Here is a 21,866-nt window from a genome sequence, read left to right as displayed (position 1 = left end):
ATGTGCAAAGGATGGTCATTATTTTGTACAATGGTCGTAGTCAAACCTGTAAATACCACATTGATTGCAACTGAGTTATGTTCAATTGTCACATAATTACCCAAACCAAATGAATATGCAATTTTTACAACATTGACAAACACTTTGAAACGAATACCTATACACATTACAAACATCAAATCATCAGTCATTTAGGTACTTATGTCTGTGATCAATCTTATTAATCGATTTATTGTCATTTCAAATCTCATTTCAAGCAACTTGCATTGATCCTGTAACTATAGTGATCGCCAAAGGAGAAATCCCAACCTGTGGTAAAGTAGAAACAAAATTACATCAATATAATTTGAAAGAGCAGTGTTCATGTTGTCAGTCAAGTATATGCCCAGGTAGCATACTGCTCGTGCCATCAAATTCTATCAAGTACAGACAAACTTGTTCTATTGACTTCAGAAGTCGGTTTCCACTCATCCTTCATTCTTAAAAGACAGAGAGACATTAAGATCAACCTTTTTTTTTAAAATAAATGTATCATCAAGCACTGGGCATGTTCATAACATGAAAACAGTTACATAAAATTTCAAGGCTGCCACTGTTTCTTTAGCATTTTCAATGTCCACTTTGTCTTCAAAAAAACCATCACAGTTCTCCATGGTTTCCACACGCTTCCAGCAGCCATTTAGGCATTGATCTCATTACAGTTGTGTTATAATGAAAAATCTTTCTTCCTTCACACTAACTTCACAATGAACCTATATCTTTAAGCATGGGCGACCTGACAATCTCACACGTACCCCAATCCCCCAGGATCTTAATTAATTTATTAAAATGTCATTGGTCAACAACACTCCAACTGGGATCTAATATTTCGTCAGTGATCATTTAAATGGATCACGCAGGGAAAAAGCTTTGATTTATGTAGCACCTAGCACAACATGGTCAGTGTGCCACACATTTTCTAAGCAGGCTATTGGTCAATGCTATGAAGTAAGAAAAGAACTTGAAAATTTGCACAGGGTTAAAAACCATAAACAGCAACACAGACCTTTGGGGTCCCATAGATTAGTCATATTGGATTCAAAGCATTAAACTTTGCTTCTTTCTTCAAAGTTTCACTTTTTGTTTTAATGGTAATTACCTTGTTGGGATACATTGGCCAGAACACCAGATGTTCTTCAAATCATGTCACAGAATTTAATGGTCACCTGAGAGAGCAGACAGAGACTTAGTTTAAGATTTCATCCTGAAGACAAAGAACAGAAAGATGTTTTCCTCCTGCCAAGTGGACAATTTACTTTGCTGGTAACCAGGGTGGCTGTCATTACCTGTCATGGTGCAGGCATCAATTCAACAGGATTATACCCGTGAGCATTCACGCTTGAATTTCTCTTGAATCAGAATTAGTACGAAATTCCAGTTTGGATTTCAAAATACCTCAAAATGCATTTCAAGTCTGTGAGTGATGCTATTTCTGTTTTCATTTCCTACTTGATCTACTCTTAGCCTTTGACTCACAACTATTCAGATACAGTAATAAAAATATGCATTCTTGTTATAATGTTACCAACATGAAGCATCAGCATTATTAACGAAGCATTGCAGCTAGTCTCTGTTGTCGACGACATTGTCATCACCGAGAAAGTTTCCATGATTATAATCCATGTCAAAATAGTGAAGGTCATTGTGAGATAACTATAATTTGTTGTTACACTTGGCCAGTTCAATTCTGAAAGGGAGTCACGTTTACTAATTTGTTAGTTAGAAAATAACAAAGAAGATGAATAAATGGGAACTTATAGATCCATGATTTCCAAAAGGCATTCAATAAAGTGCCATTTCAAAGATTACTTCACAAATTAAAAGTTCGTGGCTTAGGCAGTAACATATTAACATGGGTGGAAGATTGATTAAATAACAGAAAGCAGAGAATAGGGACAAATGGGTCATTTTTGGTTTAGGTTGACAAGCTGTAACTAATAATAGTGCCATAGGGATCAGCACTGGGGCTTCAATGATGTGTGATACGTAGTGAAGTAAGTAGTCAAGAAGACATAAAGGGCTAGATGTTTATGGAGTTGGTGAGACTCCAAGGACCTCTAAAAATGGAAAAGTCCCACCCCAATTCTGAAAGTTTTCCTTTTCATTAGTCCAGGAAATGGAGCATAAAGTGCACTTTTGGGGAACCTGATCTCACCTGCACTATTTAAACTCATGTGAATACCCATGGCCACACCAAAGTTTCTCTTTCTGTTCTGATGAAGTTACCTTCAGGTATGTCCCCCTTCTTCCTCAACTGAGGACCTACTTCCACTGTGCTGGACAGTGGTCTCAACCATGCTTAACTCATCACTTGTTCTTTGACCTCATCCCTTCCCCTTCCTCCCAGAACAATAATATGGTTCCCCTGTCATCACTTCCCACCCCACCAGCCTCCATATTCAAGGGATCACCCTCCACCATTTTAACCATCTCCAGCACAACGCTACAACCCTCCCATGTTAATATTCCATAAGTAGCATTCCCACTGTGACATCCTTGTCTATCATCCTATGAAAACCTCATCTCCCTCCAATGGCACCTTCTCATACAATTGCTGGTGTAACACTTGCCCTTCTACCTCTTCTCTCGTCACTGTCCAAGGTCCCAAATACTCCTTTCGGGTAAGGCAGTGATTTCCTTGGACTTCTTTAAATCCAGTGTACTGTATTCACTGCTCACAATGTGGTCTCCTCCACATTGACAAGACAAAGAGCAGACAAGGTGATCACTATGCAGGACACCTCTGCTCAGTCAACAAGCATAACACTGACCATCAAGTCACTTGCTATTTTAAAACACCATCTTATTCTCACGATTACATTTCTGTTTGAGTCCCGTATCCTTGCAAAGCCCAGTCCAAGTTGGAGGAACAGCACCTCATTTTGCATTTAGGCTAATTACAGCCTTCGGGATTCAAATACAAGTTCAACAATTTCAGACCATGAGCTCTGTCCTCCATTTTGTTTCCTCTGCCTGCGAACCACCCATTCCAACCCAGTACCTGCTTTTCTTGGTTTTGCTTTCGGCATAGCTGACCTATATTCTACTATTTGCACCCACTCAGAACTTCTCTTTTCTTTACAATCATACACGCTCATTTTTCCATTTGTAATCAACAATATCCCTTCAACCTCTAACCACTGTTCCACTTGCTCATCTCCATCCTTTTCTACCATTTAAAACCCATCACTTTCTGCTCCTCCGTTTAGTTCTGAAGAACATTCATATGTACTTGAACATTTACTCTTGTTTCATTCTCCACAGACCTGCTGGGTTTCCCCAGCATTTTCTATTTTTATTCTACATTAAATTCTTTAGTTTAGTGGTGCCTGTCTCTCAAAGAGTATTTCCTTCTTAATGCAATATATCTTTGCCTGGTGTTGAAATATTTCCTTAACACCTCCCGCTGCTTCATACCATTTTATCTTTTAACCTATTTTCCCGCTGCACTATTAGTAACTCTGTCTACACACTCTTGGAAATGCCAAGTGTTAGACTCAGATTTCTCAACTTCAAAATGAATGTGAAATTTGATTATGTTATGATCACTTTTACCAGATTACAAGATTTATTACAAGATAATTAATTCTGTCTTATTACATATGTATAGGTATTTGAAGGTAATGAAATTATGTTAGAACCGTGGCCATCCTATAATTCGAGTGCTTTACACAGTTCTGTCCTCCATATGTAAAAAACACATAAGCACCCTGGGGAAGGGGTGCAATTTGCCTCTCTAGATCTCTTTGTTCCTGCACTACATTCAGCTTTGTAAAATACATTCCAGGCAATGACGAATGACAGCAAGAACTCCAGAATCCAATCCCTTATGTCAGTTGTGAACTCGCTGGTGTTTCAGCAGGGTGAATGATCGAGTGAATCCTTTCCCACAAACGGAGCAGGTGAACGGTCTCTCCCGAGTGTGAACTGGCTGATGCCTAAGAAGTTCAGATGAATTGGCGAATCCTTTCCCACAGGCTGAGCAGCTGAATGGCCTCTCCCCAGTATGAACTCGCTGGTGTCTCAGAAGGTGTGATAACTGAGTAAAACCTTTTCCACACAGAGAGCAGGGGAATGGTTTCTCGCCAGTATGAGTGCGTTGGTGTGTCAACAGTTCATTTCTGCTTTTAAAGCTCTTTTCACAGTCAGAACATTTAAAAGGTCTTTGATCTGTGTGAATACGCTGGTGTTTAAGCAAGTTGGATAATGTAGTGAAACCCTGTCCACAGTCAGTGCAGATGAATGGTTTCTCCCCGGTGTGAACCCTTTGATGTGTCTGGAGGTTTGACAACAGAGTGAATCCTTTCCCACATACAGAACACGTGAATGGCCTCTCCCCAGTGTGACTGCGCCGATGAGTTTCTAACTTTGAGGGGTAATTAAATTGCTTCCCACAGTCCTCACATTTCCACGGTTTCTCCATAGTGTGAGCGTTCTTGTGTTTCTCCAGGTTGGACAATCAGTTGAGGCCTTGTGCACTGACAGAAAATGGGTACGAGTCATGTGATGTACTTTTAGATAAAAAGCTCTTTCCACAGTACTCCATTTGAACAATCTCACTTTAGTTTTTTTCCACAGATAGAATGCACAAATATTTAGCCACATTTAAAGGCTGATGATATTCATGTTCTGACAATTTCAAGGGCTCTTTCAGGTTTTGATGTGGTGTTAGGCCTAGTTTTCTTGTCCTCTGTTGCTTTGCTTCTGGTATTCTGTAAAATTAATGTAAAACAGCAAAAAGGAGTGAAAATGAACAAAACTATAAAGGCAAATTGTGCAAATAAAGCTAAATGAAATGGGAATCTGTCATGAAGGTAAGAGAAAAATATGACTGAAAGAAAGAGTGTTGTCATAAAAACCCACAATCGATAAAACTAATTTTATAAAACCTGTACATAGACAATTGGTTTAAAAGCCTCTTCAATAATACTTGTACCTAAACCAATACTTTTTGAGAATAAGGTTTGGCATCCTATAATCCCCGTAATGTACCATCTTTTACAATGTTATAGCTGAAATGTTATGGCCGCGATTATACTCACAGGTACTTAAGGGTTAAACCCAACAGTTTCTGGCCGAGATAGTAGGAACTGCCGATGCTAGAGAATCTGAGACAACAAGGTGTAGAACTGGATGAACACAGCAGGCCAACCAGCATCAGAGGAGCAGGAAAGCTGACGTTTCAGGTCCAGACCCTTCTTCAGAATCTCCATTCTAGTATGTTCGTAATACTACACGAAACGCTGGGCTAATAGCGGTTGCCGTTCCCACAATTCCGCATGGTTCGGAAATCGCTCTATCCAACGCGCTCTATGCACATGGGTTTCAGGGCCGTCCCTTTGTTGTAAATCGGACTCGGTGAAAATGGGAGAAGAAACCGGGAGACGGCGGCTCGGATCGGGAAGGAACAGGACCATCTCTTTAATGGTTCTCCCCTTCCCCGGGTGACCCAGTGACTCCGATTCGGGGCCACAAAGCCGACCACCTGGATTATTTACTCGCTCGCATTCAGCCACTTGGTGTCGCAACGCGCATGCGTCACTCGGTTTGGCGGTTTTCGGAGGTGGGCAAGTCTTACGCTTGCGCAGAACTGCCCTCTGATGCAAAAAGTTTATTCTATCTCGCGGAGCATTCTGGGTAGGGCCATTTGCCATTGCCTTCAGGTATTAACCTAATGAAACAAAGAACTGAGGATGTTGGAAATCTGAACCAAAAAGTGCTGGAGAAATTCAGCAGGTCTGGCAGCATCTGCGAAGAGAAAAACAGTGAGTATTTTGGGTCTGGGATAGTAGGAACTGCAGATGCTGGAGAATCTGAGATAATAAAGTGTAGAGCTGGATGAACACAGCAGGCCAAGCAGCATCATGAATTTCTGAAGAAGCGTCTAGGCCCAAAACATCAGCCTTCCTGCTCCTCTGATGCTGCTTGGCCTGCTGTGTTCATCTAGCTCTACACCTTGTTATCTCAGATTCTCCAGCATCTGCAGTTCCTACTATCTCTGAAACAATTTTAACCCCACTGCGAAGCCAATTTCTGAAGAAGGGTCTAGGCCCGAAATGTCAGCCTTCTTGCTCCTCGGCCTGCTGTGTTCATCCAACTCTACACCTTGTTATCTCAGTATTTCGGGTCTAGTGGCTTTTGTCAGAACCAAAAGCAGCTGGAAAATGGTGGTATTTATGCTTTGGGGTATCTATGTGAGGTTGAGATAGAATGGAGTGATTTGAATAGATCGAGAAGGTGCCCAGAGATGGGAGGGAAAAAGAAACAGACAAAGGGATAGTTGATGACAAGCCAGTGGAAAAATAAATGCTAATGGGAACTGTGAATAGTTGAAAATATGATGGCTGTGCTTGGAAAAACCCACACATAACAGGACCTAGGGGTGTGGGGATGGGTAACAAACATGGAGGAAGGTGTCCACTCTATGAAATTGTTAAACTCAGTTGTGGTTGGTTCGTTCACCGAGCTGGTTCAATAATTCACACATGTTTCATTACCCTGCTGGGTAGCATCATCAGTGCAGCCTCCGATTCCCGCCTGGTATTTAAACTCTGGGGTCCGTTGGAATTGGTTACCTCATTTCCGTTTTTTCTTCGCAATGGTGTATATATACGGTCTAATTCCACGTGTTTATTGATGGCCTTCTTGGTGGAGAACCAGGCCTCTAGAAATTCCTGTGCTTGTCCCTGTTTGGCCTGTCCTAGGATCTTGATGTTGTCCCAATCAAACAGGTGGTTCTCCTTATCCGTGTGAATGGAGACGAGTGAGTATTGGTCACGTCTTTTTGTTGCTAGCTGGTGTTCATGTATTCTTGTGGCCAGTTTCCTTCCTGTCTGTGCAATGTAATGTATGTCACAGTCTTTGCATGGGATCTTGTATATTACGTTGGCTCTGTCCATAGTGGGTAAGGGGTCTTTGGTTCGAGTTAGCAGTTGGCATAGGGTTGATGTAGGTTTGTGTGCAACTCTGATGCCCAATGGTCGTAGGAGTCTTGTGGTCAGTTTGGATATGTTCTTGATGTATGGTAACGTGATGGGTGTGTCAGGGCATACTGTATATTCCTGTTGTTGTTTGTGTGATAGGCATAATCAGACCCAGCTGTTCGGGTATCTGTTGGCCTTAAATACTTGGTAGAGGTATTCTTCATTTTGGCGTAGTTCCGGGTTGCTGCAGTGTGTTGTCGCTTGTTTAAATAGTGTTATCACACAACTCCGTTTGTGGATGTTGGGGTGGTTGCTGTTGAAATTCAGGACTTGATGCGTGTGTGTGGCCTTTCTGTGTACCTTTGTCACAAATTCCCCTGCACTGCACTGCAGCAGGCCTGAGACTGAAATGTTGGAATAAGAACACAGTGGTGCGTGAGGTGGCACACAAGTGGAAGTTTGATGTCATTTTTCTCGACAGCTTAGATAAATTGTAGGTAAATTACCGCTTCTCCAGAAGGTGCTATTGGGGTGTGGTGAGTTGTTGGAGGAGTGGATGAGTCTGTCCTGGAGGGAATGGTCCCTGTGGAATGTGGACAAGAGAGGGGAAGGGAATATATGTCTGGTGGTGAAATCTTACTGGAAGTGGCAGAATTGGCAGCTTATGCTCCTTTGCATGCAGAGGCACATGGGTGGAAAGTGAGGACAGGAGAGTCCCTGTTGTTACTGTGGGAGGGAAGGGTAAGGATGAGGGCATAAATATGGGAAATGGGTCAGACATGACAGCAAGACCTATCAATCATTTTGGCAGAGCATCCAAGGTGGAGAAAAAGGGTGGACGTGTCGGAGACTCCCCTACAGAAGCTGGCATCATCAGAACTGATGTGACAGAGACAGACAAACTGAGAGAATGGAATGGACTCCTTACAGGAAGGAGGATGTGATGATTTATAGTCAGGGTAACTGTGGAAGTCGGTGGGCTTGTAACGGATATCAGTGATGAGTCAATCCCCAGAAATGGAAACAGAAATGTCAAGGAAGGGAAGGGAGGAGTCAGAGATGAGTGACATGAATGGGAAAAAAAGCTGGAAATTGGAAGCAAAATGGATACAATTTTCCAATTTCAGATGAGAGAGGGGAGCAGCACCAATGATCTCACTATGTACCAAGTAGGATTGGAACAAGGAATGTTTCATCTACCCAGCAGAGACAGATATAAATGGCCCACAGTTGGAAGGTGCCATTCACCTCTTCATGGCTGCCCAGCTTCTTCACCGTATTTATCAAATGAGTCACACTCCCTTGATCTTTCTTCATAGTCTTTCCTTATTTATCCAAAGCTGTCATGAATGTTACTCTTCAATCGTGTCATGCCTCGCTGGGGCAGTGGAAATCAAGACCCGCTATTCCCAGAGTTATCACAAAAGTTTAAGATTTTTAAAAAATATGCAGATTCGCCAATTCACCTGATTTCCAGACCCAGTTGACAAAGCACACTCTAGGTTTCTGTACTGAACAAAAGTTACTATTTATTACAAGTAATTAGATTCTAGCTACAGGTAAATAGTTATGAACCATCAGCATATGACTCTACTAGTTAAAACTCTAATCTCCTTATAAACTCCCCTTTATTCACATACAGATACAGACAGTAAAAGTACAGGGAAGTAAACAAAGGGATCACTAGGTAAGCAGTTCACAAGGATCGCTGAGATGATTCCTATGATTCTTCTGCTGGTCAGAAGTTGCTTTTCAGTTGTTCTCTGGATGCTTCCATTGATTAGCAAGAAGTACAGAGTAGCTGGTTCACTTATGAAAACTCTCTGACTTATCATCACAGCTTACAGCAACTGCTGAAGACAAGATAAAATTATTTTCATCATCATGCTTCAGGTGGATTATTTGCAGAGAGAGATCGCTCTTAAACTGGTGGTAACTGATGGAGGTCCAAAGGCCTCTCTCCATCTTGTTCACAGTCCCAAACTGTTTAACCACATGAGAACCCATTGCATAGTTGTTGCCAGTTAGAAGTCTCGTCTATGCTAACTGATCACTCGTTGACAAATCAATCTGCTACTTGTTGCCATCCAAAGCTCCATTTGTACACAAACCGTCAGCTTCAGTTTGCATGTAACCATTGCTGAAACCCACAGCTGTACAAATAGTATTCACAATTAGTGTCAAGTTACTTGCATTCAAACCATGTAGCAATCCTTGTTTTAAAAACAGTTCTTTTCTGATTTCAGTACACAATTAAAAGTACAGAAGCCAGGGTTGTTCTTCTTGGAGAAAAGTATGTTTGGAGAAGATTTTGTAGAGATATTCAAAATCATGAGTGGTCTATACAGAGTACATATGGAAAAACTATTTCCAGTAGTGGAAGGATCAAAACTGGAGGGCAAAAATTTAAGGTAGCATTCAAAAGAACTTGACATAATGAAAGATATTTTTATGCAGTACGTGGTTAATATCTGGAAAGCAGCACTGTAAAGTGTTATTGAGATGGTTAAATAATGCCATTGAATAGGAAATTGGATCATTATCTGAAATGGAAGTCTTTACAGGGCTGTAGTAAAATGCCAAGCAGTGGCATTAGGCAAAAACCTCCTCCAGTGAATCAGCACGCACACAAGGTCGGGTTCAAAGCTAGAAAGCATATTTTTAAGATGAGAGGGGAAAGATTGAAAAGGGACCTGAGGGACAACTTTTTCACACAGAGATGTTTTGAATATGGAAAATTAACTGCCAGAGGAAGTGGTAAATGCAGGTACAGTTACAATATTTAAAAGACATTTAGACAGGTACATGAGTAGGAAAGGTGTAGAGGGATATGAGCTAAATGCAGGCAAGTGGGACTAGTTTAGTTTAGGAAATTTGGTTGGCATGGATGAGTTGGACCAAAGGGTCTGTTTCCATGCTGCATGACTCTATGGCTCTAGATTTCTGAATGACTTCTTACTGTAATGATACTATGCTTCAACAATGCAGTTTCCACCCACATTCAGGTAAAGCATCCCAGAACATAATACATTTGATTTTTAAAAACATCTTTTGGTAATTATCTTAAATCTGAGTCACCTGGTTAGTAGTCCTTCTGCCAGTGGAAACACTTTTTCTCCATTATTAATGTTTCTTCATTAATGATTTTAATTTTATTAATGAAAATTCTTCATGTTTTTGAAAACCTCTACCATAAGTTATCTTAACTTTTTTTTGCTTTGCCCTTCAGCTGGAGAACAACTCCAGCTTCTATCTTTCTCCGTAGAACTGAAGCCTGTAATTTGTGGTACCATTCTGGTTAATCTCCTCTTTCATCCTATCAAAGGCAGTGACATTGATGCTAAAGCGTTACACCCAGAATTGAATACAGCACTGATGTAATCATTGCAGGGTAGATAAAAGAAAACCAGTAAATTTGGTGCATTAGAATATCCAAAAGGCATTTGATAAGGTGCCATGTAAAGGCATGGGTAAAGAGCTCCTCATGTTGATGGTGATATACTAACGTTGACGTAGAATTGGTCAACCAATAGGAAACAGAATAAGCAGAAATGGGTTATTTTCAAGTTAGCAAAATGCAACTACTGAGGTGCTGTAGGGATCTTTTCTGGTGCCTCAAATGTTTAGATACATTTTAATAATGTAGATGAAGGGTGAGCCTGTATTACATTCAAATTTGCTGATGATACAAAGATAGTTGGAGTGATACAGCTCATTGAAACATACAGGATTCTAACAGGGAAGATACTGAGAGATTATTTCTTTTGGACTGGGAAATCCAGAACAGTAGCACAGTCTCAAGTAAAGTGCTAATGATTTCGAATTGAGATGAGGAGAAATTTCTTAAAAGGATTATAAATCTTTGGAATCCTCTACACCAGTGGGCTGTGAATGTTCCATGTTAGACCATAAGACATAGGAGCAGAAATTAGGTCATTCGACCCATCAAGTCTGCTCCGCCATTCAATCATGGCTGATAAGTTCCTAAACCCCATTCTCCTGCTTTCTCCCCGTAACCTTTGATCCCATTGATAATCAAGAACCTATCTATCTCAGTCTTAAATGTACTCAATGACCTGGCCTCCACAGCCTTCTGTGGCGGTGAATTCCATAGATTCACTACTCTCTAGCTGAAGAAGTTTCTCCTTTATGTTGTGTGCAAATGGGCAGCCCATATTTACCGTATGCAATTGATTTTCGAAGACTTATTGCCCAATACTAATTGCCTACAGGGCAGTAAGAATCTGTGGGTTTATGTGGGTCTGGAATCACATGTAGGCCACAGCAGAGAAGAATGGCAGATTTACTTCCCTAAAGGGCATTAGTGAACCAGATGGGCTTTTCCGACAATCAACAGTGGTTTCATGGTCATCATTAGATTCTTAATTTCAGATTTTTATTGAATTCAAACTTCACCATCTTATGTGGTGGGATTCAAACGCAGTCCCCAGAACATTACTTGGGTCTTTATTGATTAATCAATAATATCACAAAGTCAATGTCTTCTCAATCTCACTATTACATAGGTCTTGCCTCACTCAGTCTCAACCACTCAAGCCCCAGCCTCCTAATCCTACATGCCTCTGAGCTGGCTACTCACCCGGGACACCTCACCACTGCCCCAACCCCTCCACCCCGCACCAGCAACTGAGCTACTCACTTAATCTCTCCCTTTGTCTCATTCCAGGATAATATGGATCATATTGATTTATGAAATGTACACTGGGTGGAGAAATCCAAGATGAATGGTAGGGGTGCTCAATATTCAGCTGTTCACCCCTCTGGGGAGAAAACCCTGGTGAGTGAGGACCATGCCCACTCATGTGGCGATGCTGAAACCTCCATGTCTCAACAACAAGCAAGAAACATTGCCCTTCTCTCCCATTACCACCACTGTGAATATTCTCTTAATATGTCCAAACGTCTGCCTCATTTTCATGGCACTTTTACTCTGTTGTCTCCTGCAGATGTAAGTGGACACTGCAAAGTATCCACAGCTAAGGTGCTGATCCTGCAAGACATTCCCTCCTCCACCCCTGAGGAAGAAGCCTCAGAGGATGCACTGGTAAGGCTGTACCCTCCAACAGCTCAAATACCGACACCTTGAGGGGTATTTTAGCCAGATAGAACTGGGAGCACCAGCTTGTGTGAAGACCACTGCCATGACAACTAGCTGAGGAACAAATGTCCCAGGTAGCTGGCAATTGGAGGAATTCCAGTGCCCAAGGTACCCAGGGCAGAAGAGGACCTCGTGTGGTGGTCAATTCAGATCTCCATTGTACTGCACAAGTAGAAACTGGAGAAGCAGGCACATTTGCTGGGAGCACTGGGAAAATTCTCAAAATTTGGAGGACTCCATCAATGCTGGTTTGCAGAATGTTGCCTCTGGCATGCAAGAATTTGGTTTTCTCCATGCACTAGTTGACCGCTGCCTTGAACAGCAAGGTTCAGCGAGCTAGATGCGAACGTATGGACCTACAGAGTACACACTAGCATTATGGATGCCTGGTCCTGACCAGTTCAAGTGGCTAACTGGCTGTGCTTAAGCCCCTGGGCTGAAATTGAAGGCTGCACCCAACTTACTGTGCCAAGATCCCCTGAATGAAATGAACCTCCCTTGACTTGTCTGAGACCCACACCCCTTAGACTTTGAGACATGGCCATTTGGCAGAAGCATGTGCAGTGTGTAGTCAAGTGACCACGGGCCCAAAATTAGACATTCTAAATTGACTCACAGCCGGAGAAATTAGGCTTGACAGATAACTGATCAAATTAAATGAAACAATAGTCAGCAGCTTTCTGCTACAAAGAAGAGTGGAAACCAAGATCAAAGAAGTTACAAAGGTTCAAGGGAATTGGCATCTTGATTGACTGAGTATGTGCACTTTACACCAGTGAAGAGTGTTGGCACAACCCTATTGGATGATTTGAGCCCAGCTTATGACTCCATTTGCTAAAGGCCACAGAACATTCTCAAAAGTCATGATGAGGGGATAAGAACACAGACATGGACGTCACCCCCCTCAGTGAAGATTCAAAGAAGACTCGGCAAATAATCATAGAAAAATTTGTGGCAGAAAACCATGGAGCAACCCAAAAAAGATCCAAGAGAAGATCTGCCCTGACCTGCAAGACCCAGTTTCATGGAAGAAAGCCTGCCCTGCATTGGAGAGGAAGGAGATTCCAACAGCCCAGCTCAAACACACGGATCATTGCAGGTAATATCCTTTTTCAGTCAGATAATGCTAGATCGAGAATAAATATTGTGGAAATTTGGAAATTGCTCACATGGTGTTTTAATAAGGAATATTTTGTTAATAAAATGGAGTTGAATCAAGTTGTCTGACTCACCAGCAAGAACACTTGGGTAAAGTACTTTTAATACATAACCTGGTCAAAGTGTCCAATGCACGGACAATATATGTTTGCCACGTGACCTGCTGGCTCATGGTGCAGGTGTGAGGTTGATGTAGCATGGTGATGTACAGCAACATGTACACCCCTTTGACTGATCACTGCTGCCAACAATGACAAGCCGCCTGGGTTTTTGCCTCTGCTAAAAGGGAAGGCGGAAGTACTGTGAACCTTTAAGCTGAAGATAAAAGTGCAAAAAAATCAAGATGAGGCAAGGATGTTGTGAACACCCAAGCAGGTGCAAATTGAGTAAATGCTAAGAGAGAAAGCAAGGAGCCCTGAGATATACCTTGATCCGATTCTGAAGTTGGGTGTCTGTCCCTGAGTGCAAAGTGTCCAGCAGCAGCATTTCAATAAAAGGTGATGGTGGACTGTATAGTAAGGTACTGAGATGAAGAACTGTGTTGTGAGTGAGTCAGAGCTGTGTTATGAGGCTGCAGTGGGGCTGGTACATGTCGATGCCAACTTTCTTGGATGGGGTTATGGGTAGTCACCGCCCATGGAGTGTGTCCTGAGATATTGGTGATTGGTGTCCAAGATGGACGGCCAGAGGAAGAAGTGACAAGTTGGAGCTGCCAAGTAACCACTTTTGACTTTTATGTTAGAAACTAGATAGGATTTGTTGCTATCTAGTAGGTGAATAGGAAATTGCAATAAACAAAGTGAGATGAATTAATAATGACATACTAATACATGCAAATGAAGGCAAGTAGACTCACACTGCTCAGTAGTAGTTTTATGACTCATTGTTCAAAACTTGGTTGGAAAATGGGACATTTTGGTCTCAATATTGAGAATCCCTTTGCATCTTATCTCACCCTATTTTCCGAACTTTCTCACCAAGGCTCATTGTTCAGTGGCTGGGAAGAATCTAGCTGTCTTCTTCCTTTCTTGAATAAAGTAAAAAATTACATTCGTGGTTTTCCAATCCACCTGGACCTTTCCAGAATTGTTGCAACCAACTCCTTTAAGACTCTAGAATGAAGATTTTGGCAGCCTTTAGTCCAAACTTGTTTCCCTAGTACTTTTTCTCCAATGAATGTGATTGTCTTATGTTCCTCTTTCCTTTATGCCGGTCAATGTTCTACTATTCCTGGATTCTTTCTCCCTTCTAATGTGAAGACATATGAAATACTTGATCAAAGTCTCTGTCATTTTCTTGAGGCATACCACTTGTTGCATCTTGCCAAACAGAAAATTGGTAATTTACACATACTCTGTTTCCTGTAAGTAAGCTAAATTTCTTATCCATGCCAATAGGTTATTCCCTACACCACGAGTTTTTACCATTTTGGAATAACCTTTGATGTGGCATCTTATCAAATGCCTTCTGGAAATCTCAGTATGGTACTTCCAGTAGTTCCTCTTTGAAGAAGAAATGTGCTGTGGACAAAACTCTCCAACATACTGGTTAAATATGATTTCCCTTTCACAAAATTCTGTTGAAACTGCCTGATTATCTTGAACTTTCTACTGCAATATTGTCTATAATAATAGCTTCTAGCATATTCCTGTGACAGATGTTAAGCTAATTGGCTTGTAGTTTCCTATTTCTCTCTTTCTTTCTGATTGGAGGTAGTGTTCATTTGCTATTTTCCAGTCTCATGGAACCGTCCCTGCATTCAGAGGATTTTGAAAAAATAAAACCAAATGCATCAAGTAGCCACTTAATTTAAGATGCCAGGATGATGTCCATCAAGACCTAGGATTTATCAGCCCACTGCTGCACATTTACTCATGGTCACTTTCCTTGTTTTTGTAATTATCTTGGATTTCTTCCTCCCTCTTGGGATGTTACTCATATCCGCCGTAGTAAAAACTGATGTAAAATGTTTATTCAATTAATCTGCCATCTCCTTATTTTCCAACATTCATTTCCCAGACTCACTTTCTATATGACCAACACTTACTTTATTAATATTATTCTTTTCTGAATATCTATAGAAACTCTTACTCTTTGTTTTTAAATTTCTAGCTGCCTATCTCTCATATTCTAATTTTTCTCTTAAACTTTTAACCATTCTTTGCTGTTTTTATAGACAGTATATAAATGTTTACAGAAGTTTACACCTTACATATTTAAACAAGTAAACATATGAAAAAGGCTTTGATGTCTTTATAATTCCCCTTATTTAAGTTAATTAATAGTCTTGTACCCATTCCATTCTCCCTCAAACGCTCCCTCAAAATTCAGTTGTGTTATGCGCACTGCTGCCTAGGTGTATATTCACTATGAGATCAGTAATTCATCCGATCTCATTGCACAACATGAAGTACAATGTAGTCTGCATTCAAACTCATCTGGGCTACCTTTACCCATCTAATATTTCCAATATATTTAGTTTAAAGTCCCTCATGATCATTGCCACACCTTTTGACGAGGTGCTGTTAGGTCTTCCTTTACATTTTACCTACCACTGTTAATATGCCTGAACATCATATCCGCAAGTTCTTTTATCATTTTTCATCTCTAACCAAACCTCTTCTATATATTGGCTTCCTGAACTCAGGGTAACACCCATACGCTTCTCACCACCCGTACCTACCACCCCACCCGCTGCCATTGTGCTAAAATCATTGTCAATTAACAGATCAAGAAATTAAGAAGGAAATGGAATTTTATAATTTATTGCTGGGGTTTGGAGTTTAAAAATAAGTAAGTCTTGTTACAACTGTGCAGAGTCTTGGTGAGGCTACACCTGGAGTGTTGTGTACAGTATTGGTGCCCACATTTAAGAAAGGATAAACTGGCATCGGAGGCAGTTAAACAGTTTCACTGGGCTGATTCGTGGGATTATGCAATCAATTTATCAGGAACAGATAAACAGATTAAGCCATTATTCGTTAAACTTTGAAAGTTATTATTGAAACAAAGAAAATTTTGACAGGCCCTGATAGGGTAGATATCAAGATTTTTCATTACTACGGAATCTGGAACTAGGGAACAGAATAGTTACAGAATAAAAGGACACTCATTTAAAACTGAAACTTCTCCCAGAAGGTAGTGAATGTCCGGAATTCTGTAACCCAGAGTGTTAGAGTCATACAGCATACAAACAGGCCCTTCAGCCTACCATGTCTGCTGAAACAAATACCAAACCATTTACCTGCATTTAGTCCATAGACTACAATGCCCTGGTATTTTAAGGCCATAAGACATAGGAGCAGAAATTAGGCCATTCAGCCCATTAAGTCTGCTCTGCCATTTAATCATGGCTGATTGGGGTTAAGAAACCTTTCTCCCACTTTCTCCCCGTAACCCTTGATCCCCTTGACAATCAAGAATATATCTATCTTTGTCTAAAATATGACCTGGCCTTCTGAGGCAGTGAGTTCCATATATTCACCGCTCTCTAGCTGAAGAAGTTTCTCCTTATCTCCATTCTGAAAGGTCTTCCCTTTACTCTATTTTAAGTGCTCATCCAGATGCTTGTTAAATGTTGCAACAGTACCTGCTTCCACCACCCTCTCAGGCAGCACGTTCCATATTTCTACTACCTTGAATGAAAAATGTTTTCCTCAGATCCCCTCTAAACCTTAACAACCACCTCACCGTAAACTTATGCCCTCTAGTCTTAGACATACCTGCCATGGAGAAAAGAATCTCACAATCTACCTCTCATAATTTTGTATACCTCAGATACACCCTCAGTTCCAGAGAAAACAAATCCAGCCTATCCAGTCTGTCCTCAAAATTGAAGCTTTCCAATCCAGGCAACATCCTAGTGAATCTCGTCTACAGTCTCTCCAGGGCAATCATATCCTTCTGATCGAGTGGTGACCAGAACCGCGCACAGTATTCCATCTATGGCCTAACCAACCAATAAAGTTTTAACAAGACCTCCTTGCTCCTATATTCTACACCCCAGCTAATGAAGGTAAGCATCCTATTAGGCTTCATCATCACCCTATCTACCTGTGCTGACATCTTCAGGGATCTATGGACTTGTACACCCTTTGTTCCTCATTACTCCTTAGGGTCCTAACAATTTTTGAGTAAATCCTTTTTTTATTAGGCCTCCCAAAATGCACCACATCTCACTTATTAGGATTAAGTTCCTTCTGCCATTGTACTGCACAATTTACCAGTTCATCTGACTGTCGTATGAAACCATTCTGATCACTATCAACACCACCACCAATTTTTGTGTCACCTGAAAAACTTACTAACTAATGAGTCTCTCTCTTTTTAAATCACTGATGTTTTCTTGGTGTGATTCCAATTTATCATTTTCTAGTTTTTCTCTTGCTAAATCAGACTTGTTCATGTCTATACTGCCTTATTTATCTTATTTTTTTTATTGAAGTCTAGCTAGATCTACATGGTATTAGCAAGAATATCTTTTTCTCCCTTAAGTTTCAAAAGGGTGAGCTAATTCTGAAATTGTCTCTATTTCTTCTTAGCTCCCGACTGTAGACAAATGCCAGTTTATTCTGCTATGTTGTTCCAGTTATCTTTTGATAACTGTTCCAAGGCACAAAAATGTAAGTCCTTTCTTTCCAAAAGGGCCTGAGATATCTCTATTGATTGTCTAATGACAACAACAAAACTAATTATAAAATCTTGTTCGAATACTGTAAAATGCTAGAAAACCCATTTTTCTGCCTCTGGCATCTTTCCCAGACAAACTCCCAATTTTATTACAATCTGTGTGGAAACCAATAATGTGAAAGTACTGAATTTCCAGATGATTCAGTAGAAAAACCCAAAGGACAAGATAGCAAGTTTTGCCATATCAAGAAAACAAAAACCATCATAGACTAAGCGCTAACCTTCAGGCAAATTATACAGAAAATATACAAAGTTAAGTCTCAGACGTTCCAGGCAGTCCGCTCAGTGTTAACGTTTTGAATCCAGTGACCCTGTTCTGAGAAAGAGTCATCGGACCCGAAACGTTAACTCTGATTTCTTTTCTTCACAGATGCTGCCAGACCTGCTGAGCTTTTCCAGCAACTTCTGTTTTTGTTCCTGATTTACAGCATCCACAGTTTTCAGTTTTTATTTAGTCCACTCAGTGTATTTGCCACTAGTTGCAGCTGCAAAGTTCTTCAAATTCACAAACTTCCTCTGTTAGAATTCTAGTTTATTTTCAAGGATTTAGTCTGATCCCCAACTAACACAACAATACACAACCAGCCCAAGATCCGCAGGCACGGACTTGACCATCTTGCTCGACTCTGTTCATGTTGTTCTTGATGCAGTGGATCAATGTTAACTTCAAAGAGTAGAAACAGCTGCAAAAACTGCATTTGCCAATATCTTCATCTTCTTCAATCTGCCTGTACTCCATCACTGGGATCTGAGCTTGATGGTTATTTTCTGTATCTTATTTTCTGAATTTCAATTTTTGTGTGCCTAGAAATCTGAAGGTTCAGTTTCCCTTTCAGATCCAGTTAGAATCTGATTTAAATAATACATGCTTTTGAAACCACAGATTCCATCACACCTGGAATATAGAGATTGAGTAATAATCTGCACTCATTTCAACATAAAATTCAAGGCATCAGACATCATTCACCCCTCAATTGGTGTTGCAAGGTAGAACTTCAGTTGTTTATCCAGAACAATAACTCCTCTGTTTGGACTGGAATTTGTCAACAGAAACAAAACCCAAGTATTAGAATGAAAATTGAGAATGATATGTCTACAGAGTCAGTTTGGGTTGAGGTCAGGAACAAGAAAGGAGCAGTCACTTTGTTGGGGGTTTTTTTACAGACCCCCTAATAGTTGCAGAGAAGTAGAGGAGCAGATTGGGAGGCAGATACTGGAAAGGTGCAGAAGTCACAGGGTTGTAGTCATGGGTGACTTCAACTTTCCAAATATTGATTGGAAACATTTTAGTTGTAATAGTTTAGATGGAGCAGATTTTGTCCAGTGCATTCAGGAAGGATTCCTGATACAGTATGTAGATAGACCAACACGAGGAGAGGCCACTTTGGATTTGGTGTTTGGCAGCGAACCGGGCCCAAGTGTTAGACCTGTTGGTAGGAGAGCATGTTGGCGATAGCAATCATAACTCTGTTTCTTTCACGATAGTCATGGATAAGGATAGGTACATACGGCAGGGTAAAGTTTACAATTGGGGGAAGGGTAATTACAATTCAGTTAGGCAAGAACTGGGTAACGTAAATTGGGAACAGATGCTGTCAGGGAAGAGCACCACAGAAATGTGGAGATTGGTTAAGGAATGCATACTGCATGTGCTCGATATGTTTGTCCCTAGCAGGCAGAGAAGATGCGGTCGAGGAGGGAGCCATGGTTCTCGAGAGAGGTTGAACGACTGGTTAAGAGGAAGAAGGAGGCTTATGTAAGGTTTAGGAAAAGAGGAACAGAAAAGGTTGTAGAGGGATACAAGTTAGCCAGGAAGGAGCTGAAGAAAGGGCTTAGAAGAGCTATAAGGGGGCATGAGAAAACCTTGGCAGATAGGATCAAGGAAAACTGCAAGGCTTTTTACACGTACATGAGGAATAAGGGAATGACCAGAGAAAGGGTAGGGCTGATCAAGGATTGTAAAGGGAATTTGTGCACGGAGCCTAAAGAGATAGGAGAGGTCCTTAATGAATACTTTTCTTCGGTATTCACAATTGAGAGGGACCAATTTCTGAAGAAGGGTCTAGGCCCGAAACATCAGCCTTCCTGCTCCTCTGATGCTGCTTGGCCTGCTGTGTTCATCCAGCTCTACACCTTGTTATCCTTGATATGTCTGTAGATCCTTTGTGGTTTTAAAGCTCCTCTCACAGATGGAACATTTAAAAGGTCTCTCTTCACTGTGAACAAGTTGGTGTCTCAACAGATTGGATGACTAAGAGAAACTCTTTCCACACACACAGCAAGTGAATGGCCTTTTCCCAGTGTGAGTGCACTGGTGTGTCAATAGGTCCTGTTTGCTTTTGTACTTATTCTTGCAATTAGGACATATGAAAAGGTCTCTCATCAGTGTGAGAAGCTGATGTGCTTGAAGCTTGGATAACTCAATGAAACCTTTTACACACAAGAAGCAGGTGAAAGGCCTCTCCTTGGTGTGAATACATGTCACAAGGCCAGATGACTTACTAAATTGCTTCCCACACATGTAACAGGAGAATGGCCTCTCACCAGTATGACTGCATCAATGATTTTCCAACTGGGAGGGATGGTTGAATCGCTTCTCACAGGCCCCACATTTCCATGCTGGTGTCCTTCTGTCTTGCCTGATTGGATGATCAATTGAAGCCTTGTCTGTGCAATGAGTATACAAACAGTTTCTCTTCGATGTGAATGGGACTTTTTCTAATCAGTCTATTAAAACACTCTTACATGGAGCTGTGTCTGTCTGATTTCCATGTTAAACTGATGTTTGAAATTTTTTTCCCACAAGCATTCCTCCTTCTATATTCAATGACCGCTGAAATTCAGTTTTGGATGGATTGAGTATTATGTCAGATCTTGACATGGTGCTTGATTCAAATTTCCTGCCTGCTTTTCTCATTCCCTGTTGAACTCACAAAATTCATCACACTAAGTAGAAACAAAAACAGGAGGGAGACATTTGGCCTAGGTATTTATAGTTGATTTGTATCTTAAATTCATCTAACCACTTTGTCCTGTAACCCTTAGTAATCTTGATTTACAAAAATCTGAAATACACAGCATTGAAATTTCTGATTGACCCGCAGTCTCATCAGTTTCCGAGGTGACGTTGTTCAACATTTACATTTCCTTTGATGTGAAATAGTGCCTCCTGGCAACATCCTAGAACAGCTCCAAGTTCAAAGTGATGTTCTCTTTTCCTCACCAGAGGAGCTAGTTTCTCTCTAATTTGCGCTTTCAACATATTTAATCATCTTAACCTCCCCCCAAATTAAGTCACCTCTTAATGTTCCATATTTCAGAATATGAGTCCATGAAACTTGTCCATGCAATTTACAAAGGTTAAACTCCAATTGCAAAATTCCGAATAGACGGCTTTGGTTTCTCATGAATATGCTTTCCTCCTTTCCCCCCTCTTCTATCTACAAATCCCTCAAACTACCTATTTTCCTTCCTCACCTTATCCTTGTTGTTTGGCTTCAAGATAAATTGCAGGTTTTGATTTTTCTCCATTTGTCTCTTTATGATACCGGGACTCATGTTCCACCCCTCAAGCACTACGACCGGTTACAGAACATGCTTCATCCTTACCTCGCCGACGCTTTGAGCTATCTTTCTGTTGATTCTCAGGGCAATCGATCAGCACTCGTCAATATTACACTGCCAGATGCAGCAATTTCTGAAGATGGGTCCCGACCCGAAACGTCAGCTTTCCTGTTCCTCTGACGCTGCCTGGCCTGCTGTGTTCCTCGAGCTCCACACTTTGTTATATCCGAAGAAATATCGATAAATTTGTAAACCAAAATATTTAACTTCGAAACGAACGAACAACTTGGGTGACAATTGATTGTGTGCGGAAGACGTCCAATTTAATCGACTTTTTTATAATTATTATATATGAACGTTGCTCCGCGGTATTC

General features: G+C 40.9%; 1 protein-coding gene across 3 annotated transcripts; it reads right to left on the bottom strand.

Moving 5' to 3' along the window:
* Nucleotides 1-204: 204 nt before the first annotated feature.
* LOC109933330 (zinc finger protein 664-like) lies at nt 205-21,865 on the bottom strand. 3 transcript variants are annotated; one of them, XR_007265793.1, is made up of 3 exons: nt 5,082-5,565; nt 1,139-4,751; nt 205-309 (listed from the first exon to the last, which is right to left on the bottom strand). XR_007265793.1 is itself a non-coding variant. In XM_048618338.1 (2 exons), the coding sequence occupies exon 2, from the start codon at nt 4,460-4,462 to the stop codon at nt 3,872-3,874; it is 591 nt and encodes a 196-aa protein (XP_048474295.1). In that variant the 5' UTR covers nt 4,463-4,751; nt 21,538-21,865; the 3' UTR covers nt 205-3,871. The 3 variants fall into 3 exon arrangements, 2 of the variants coding, with proteins under 2 accessions (XP_048474295.1, XP_048474294.1); XM_048618338.1 differs by lacking the exon at nt 5,082-5,565 and adding an exon at nt 21,538-21,865 and having other exon boundaries at nt 205-4,751; XM_048618337.1 differs by having other exon boundaries at nt 205-4,751.
* Nucleotide 21,866: the final 1 nt, after the last annotated feature.

This window comes from Rhincodon typus, chromosome 39, assembly GCF_021869965.1.
Source record: "Rhincodon typus isolate 14 chromosome 39, sRhiTyp1.1, whole genome shotgun sequence".
Lineage (NCBI taxonomy): Eukaryota > Metazoa > Chordata > Chondrichthyes > Orectolobiformes > Rhincodontidae > Rhincodon > Rhincodon typus.
Note: the sequence above shows the minus strand (reverse complement) of the source record. Positions and strands in the feature narration are given on the sequence as shown.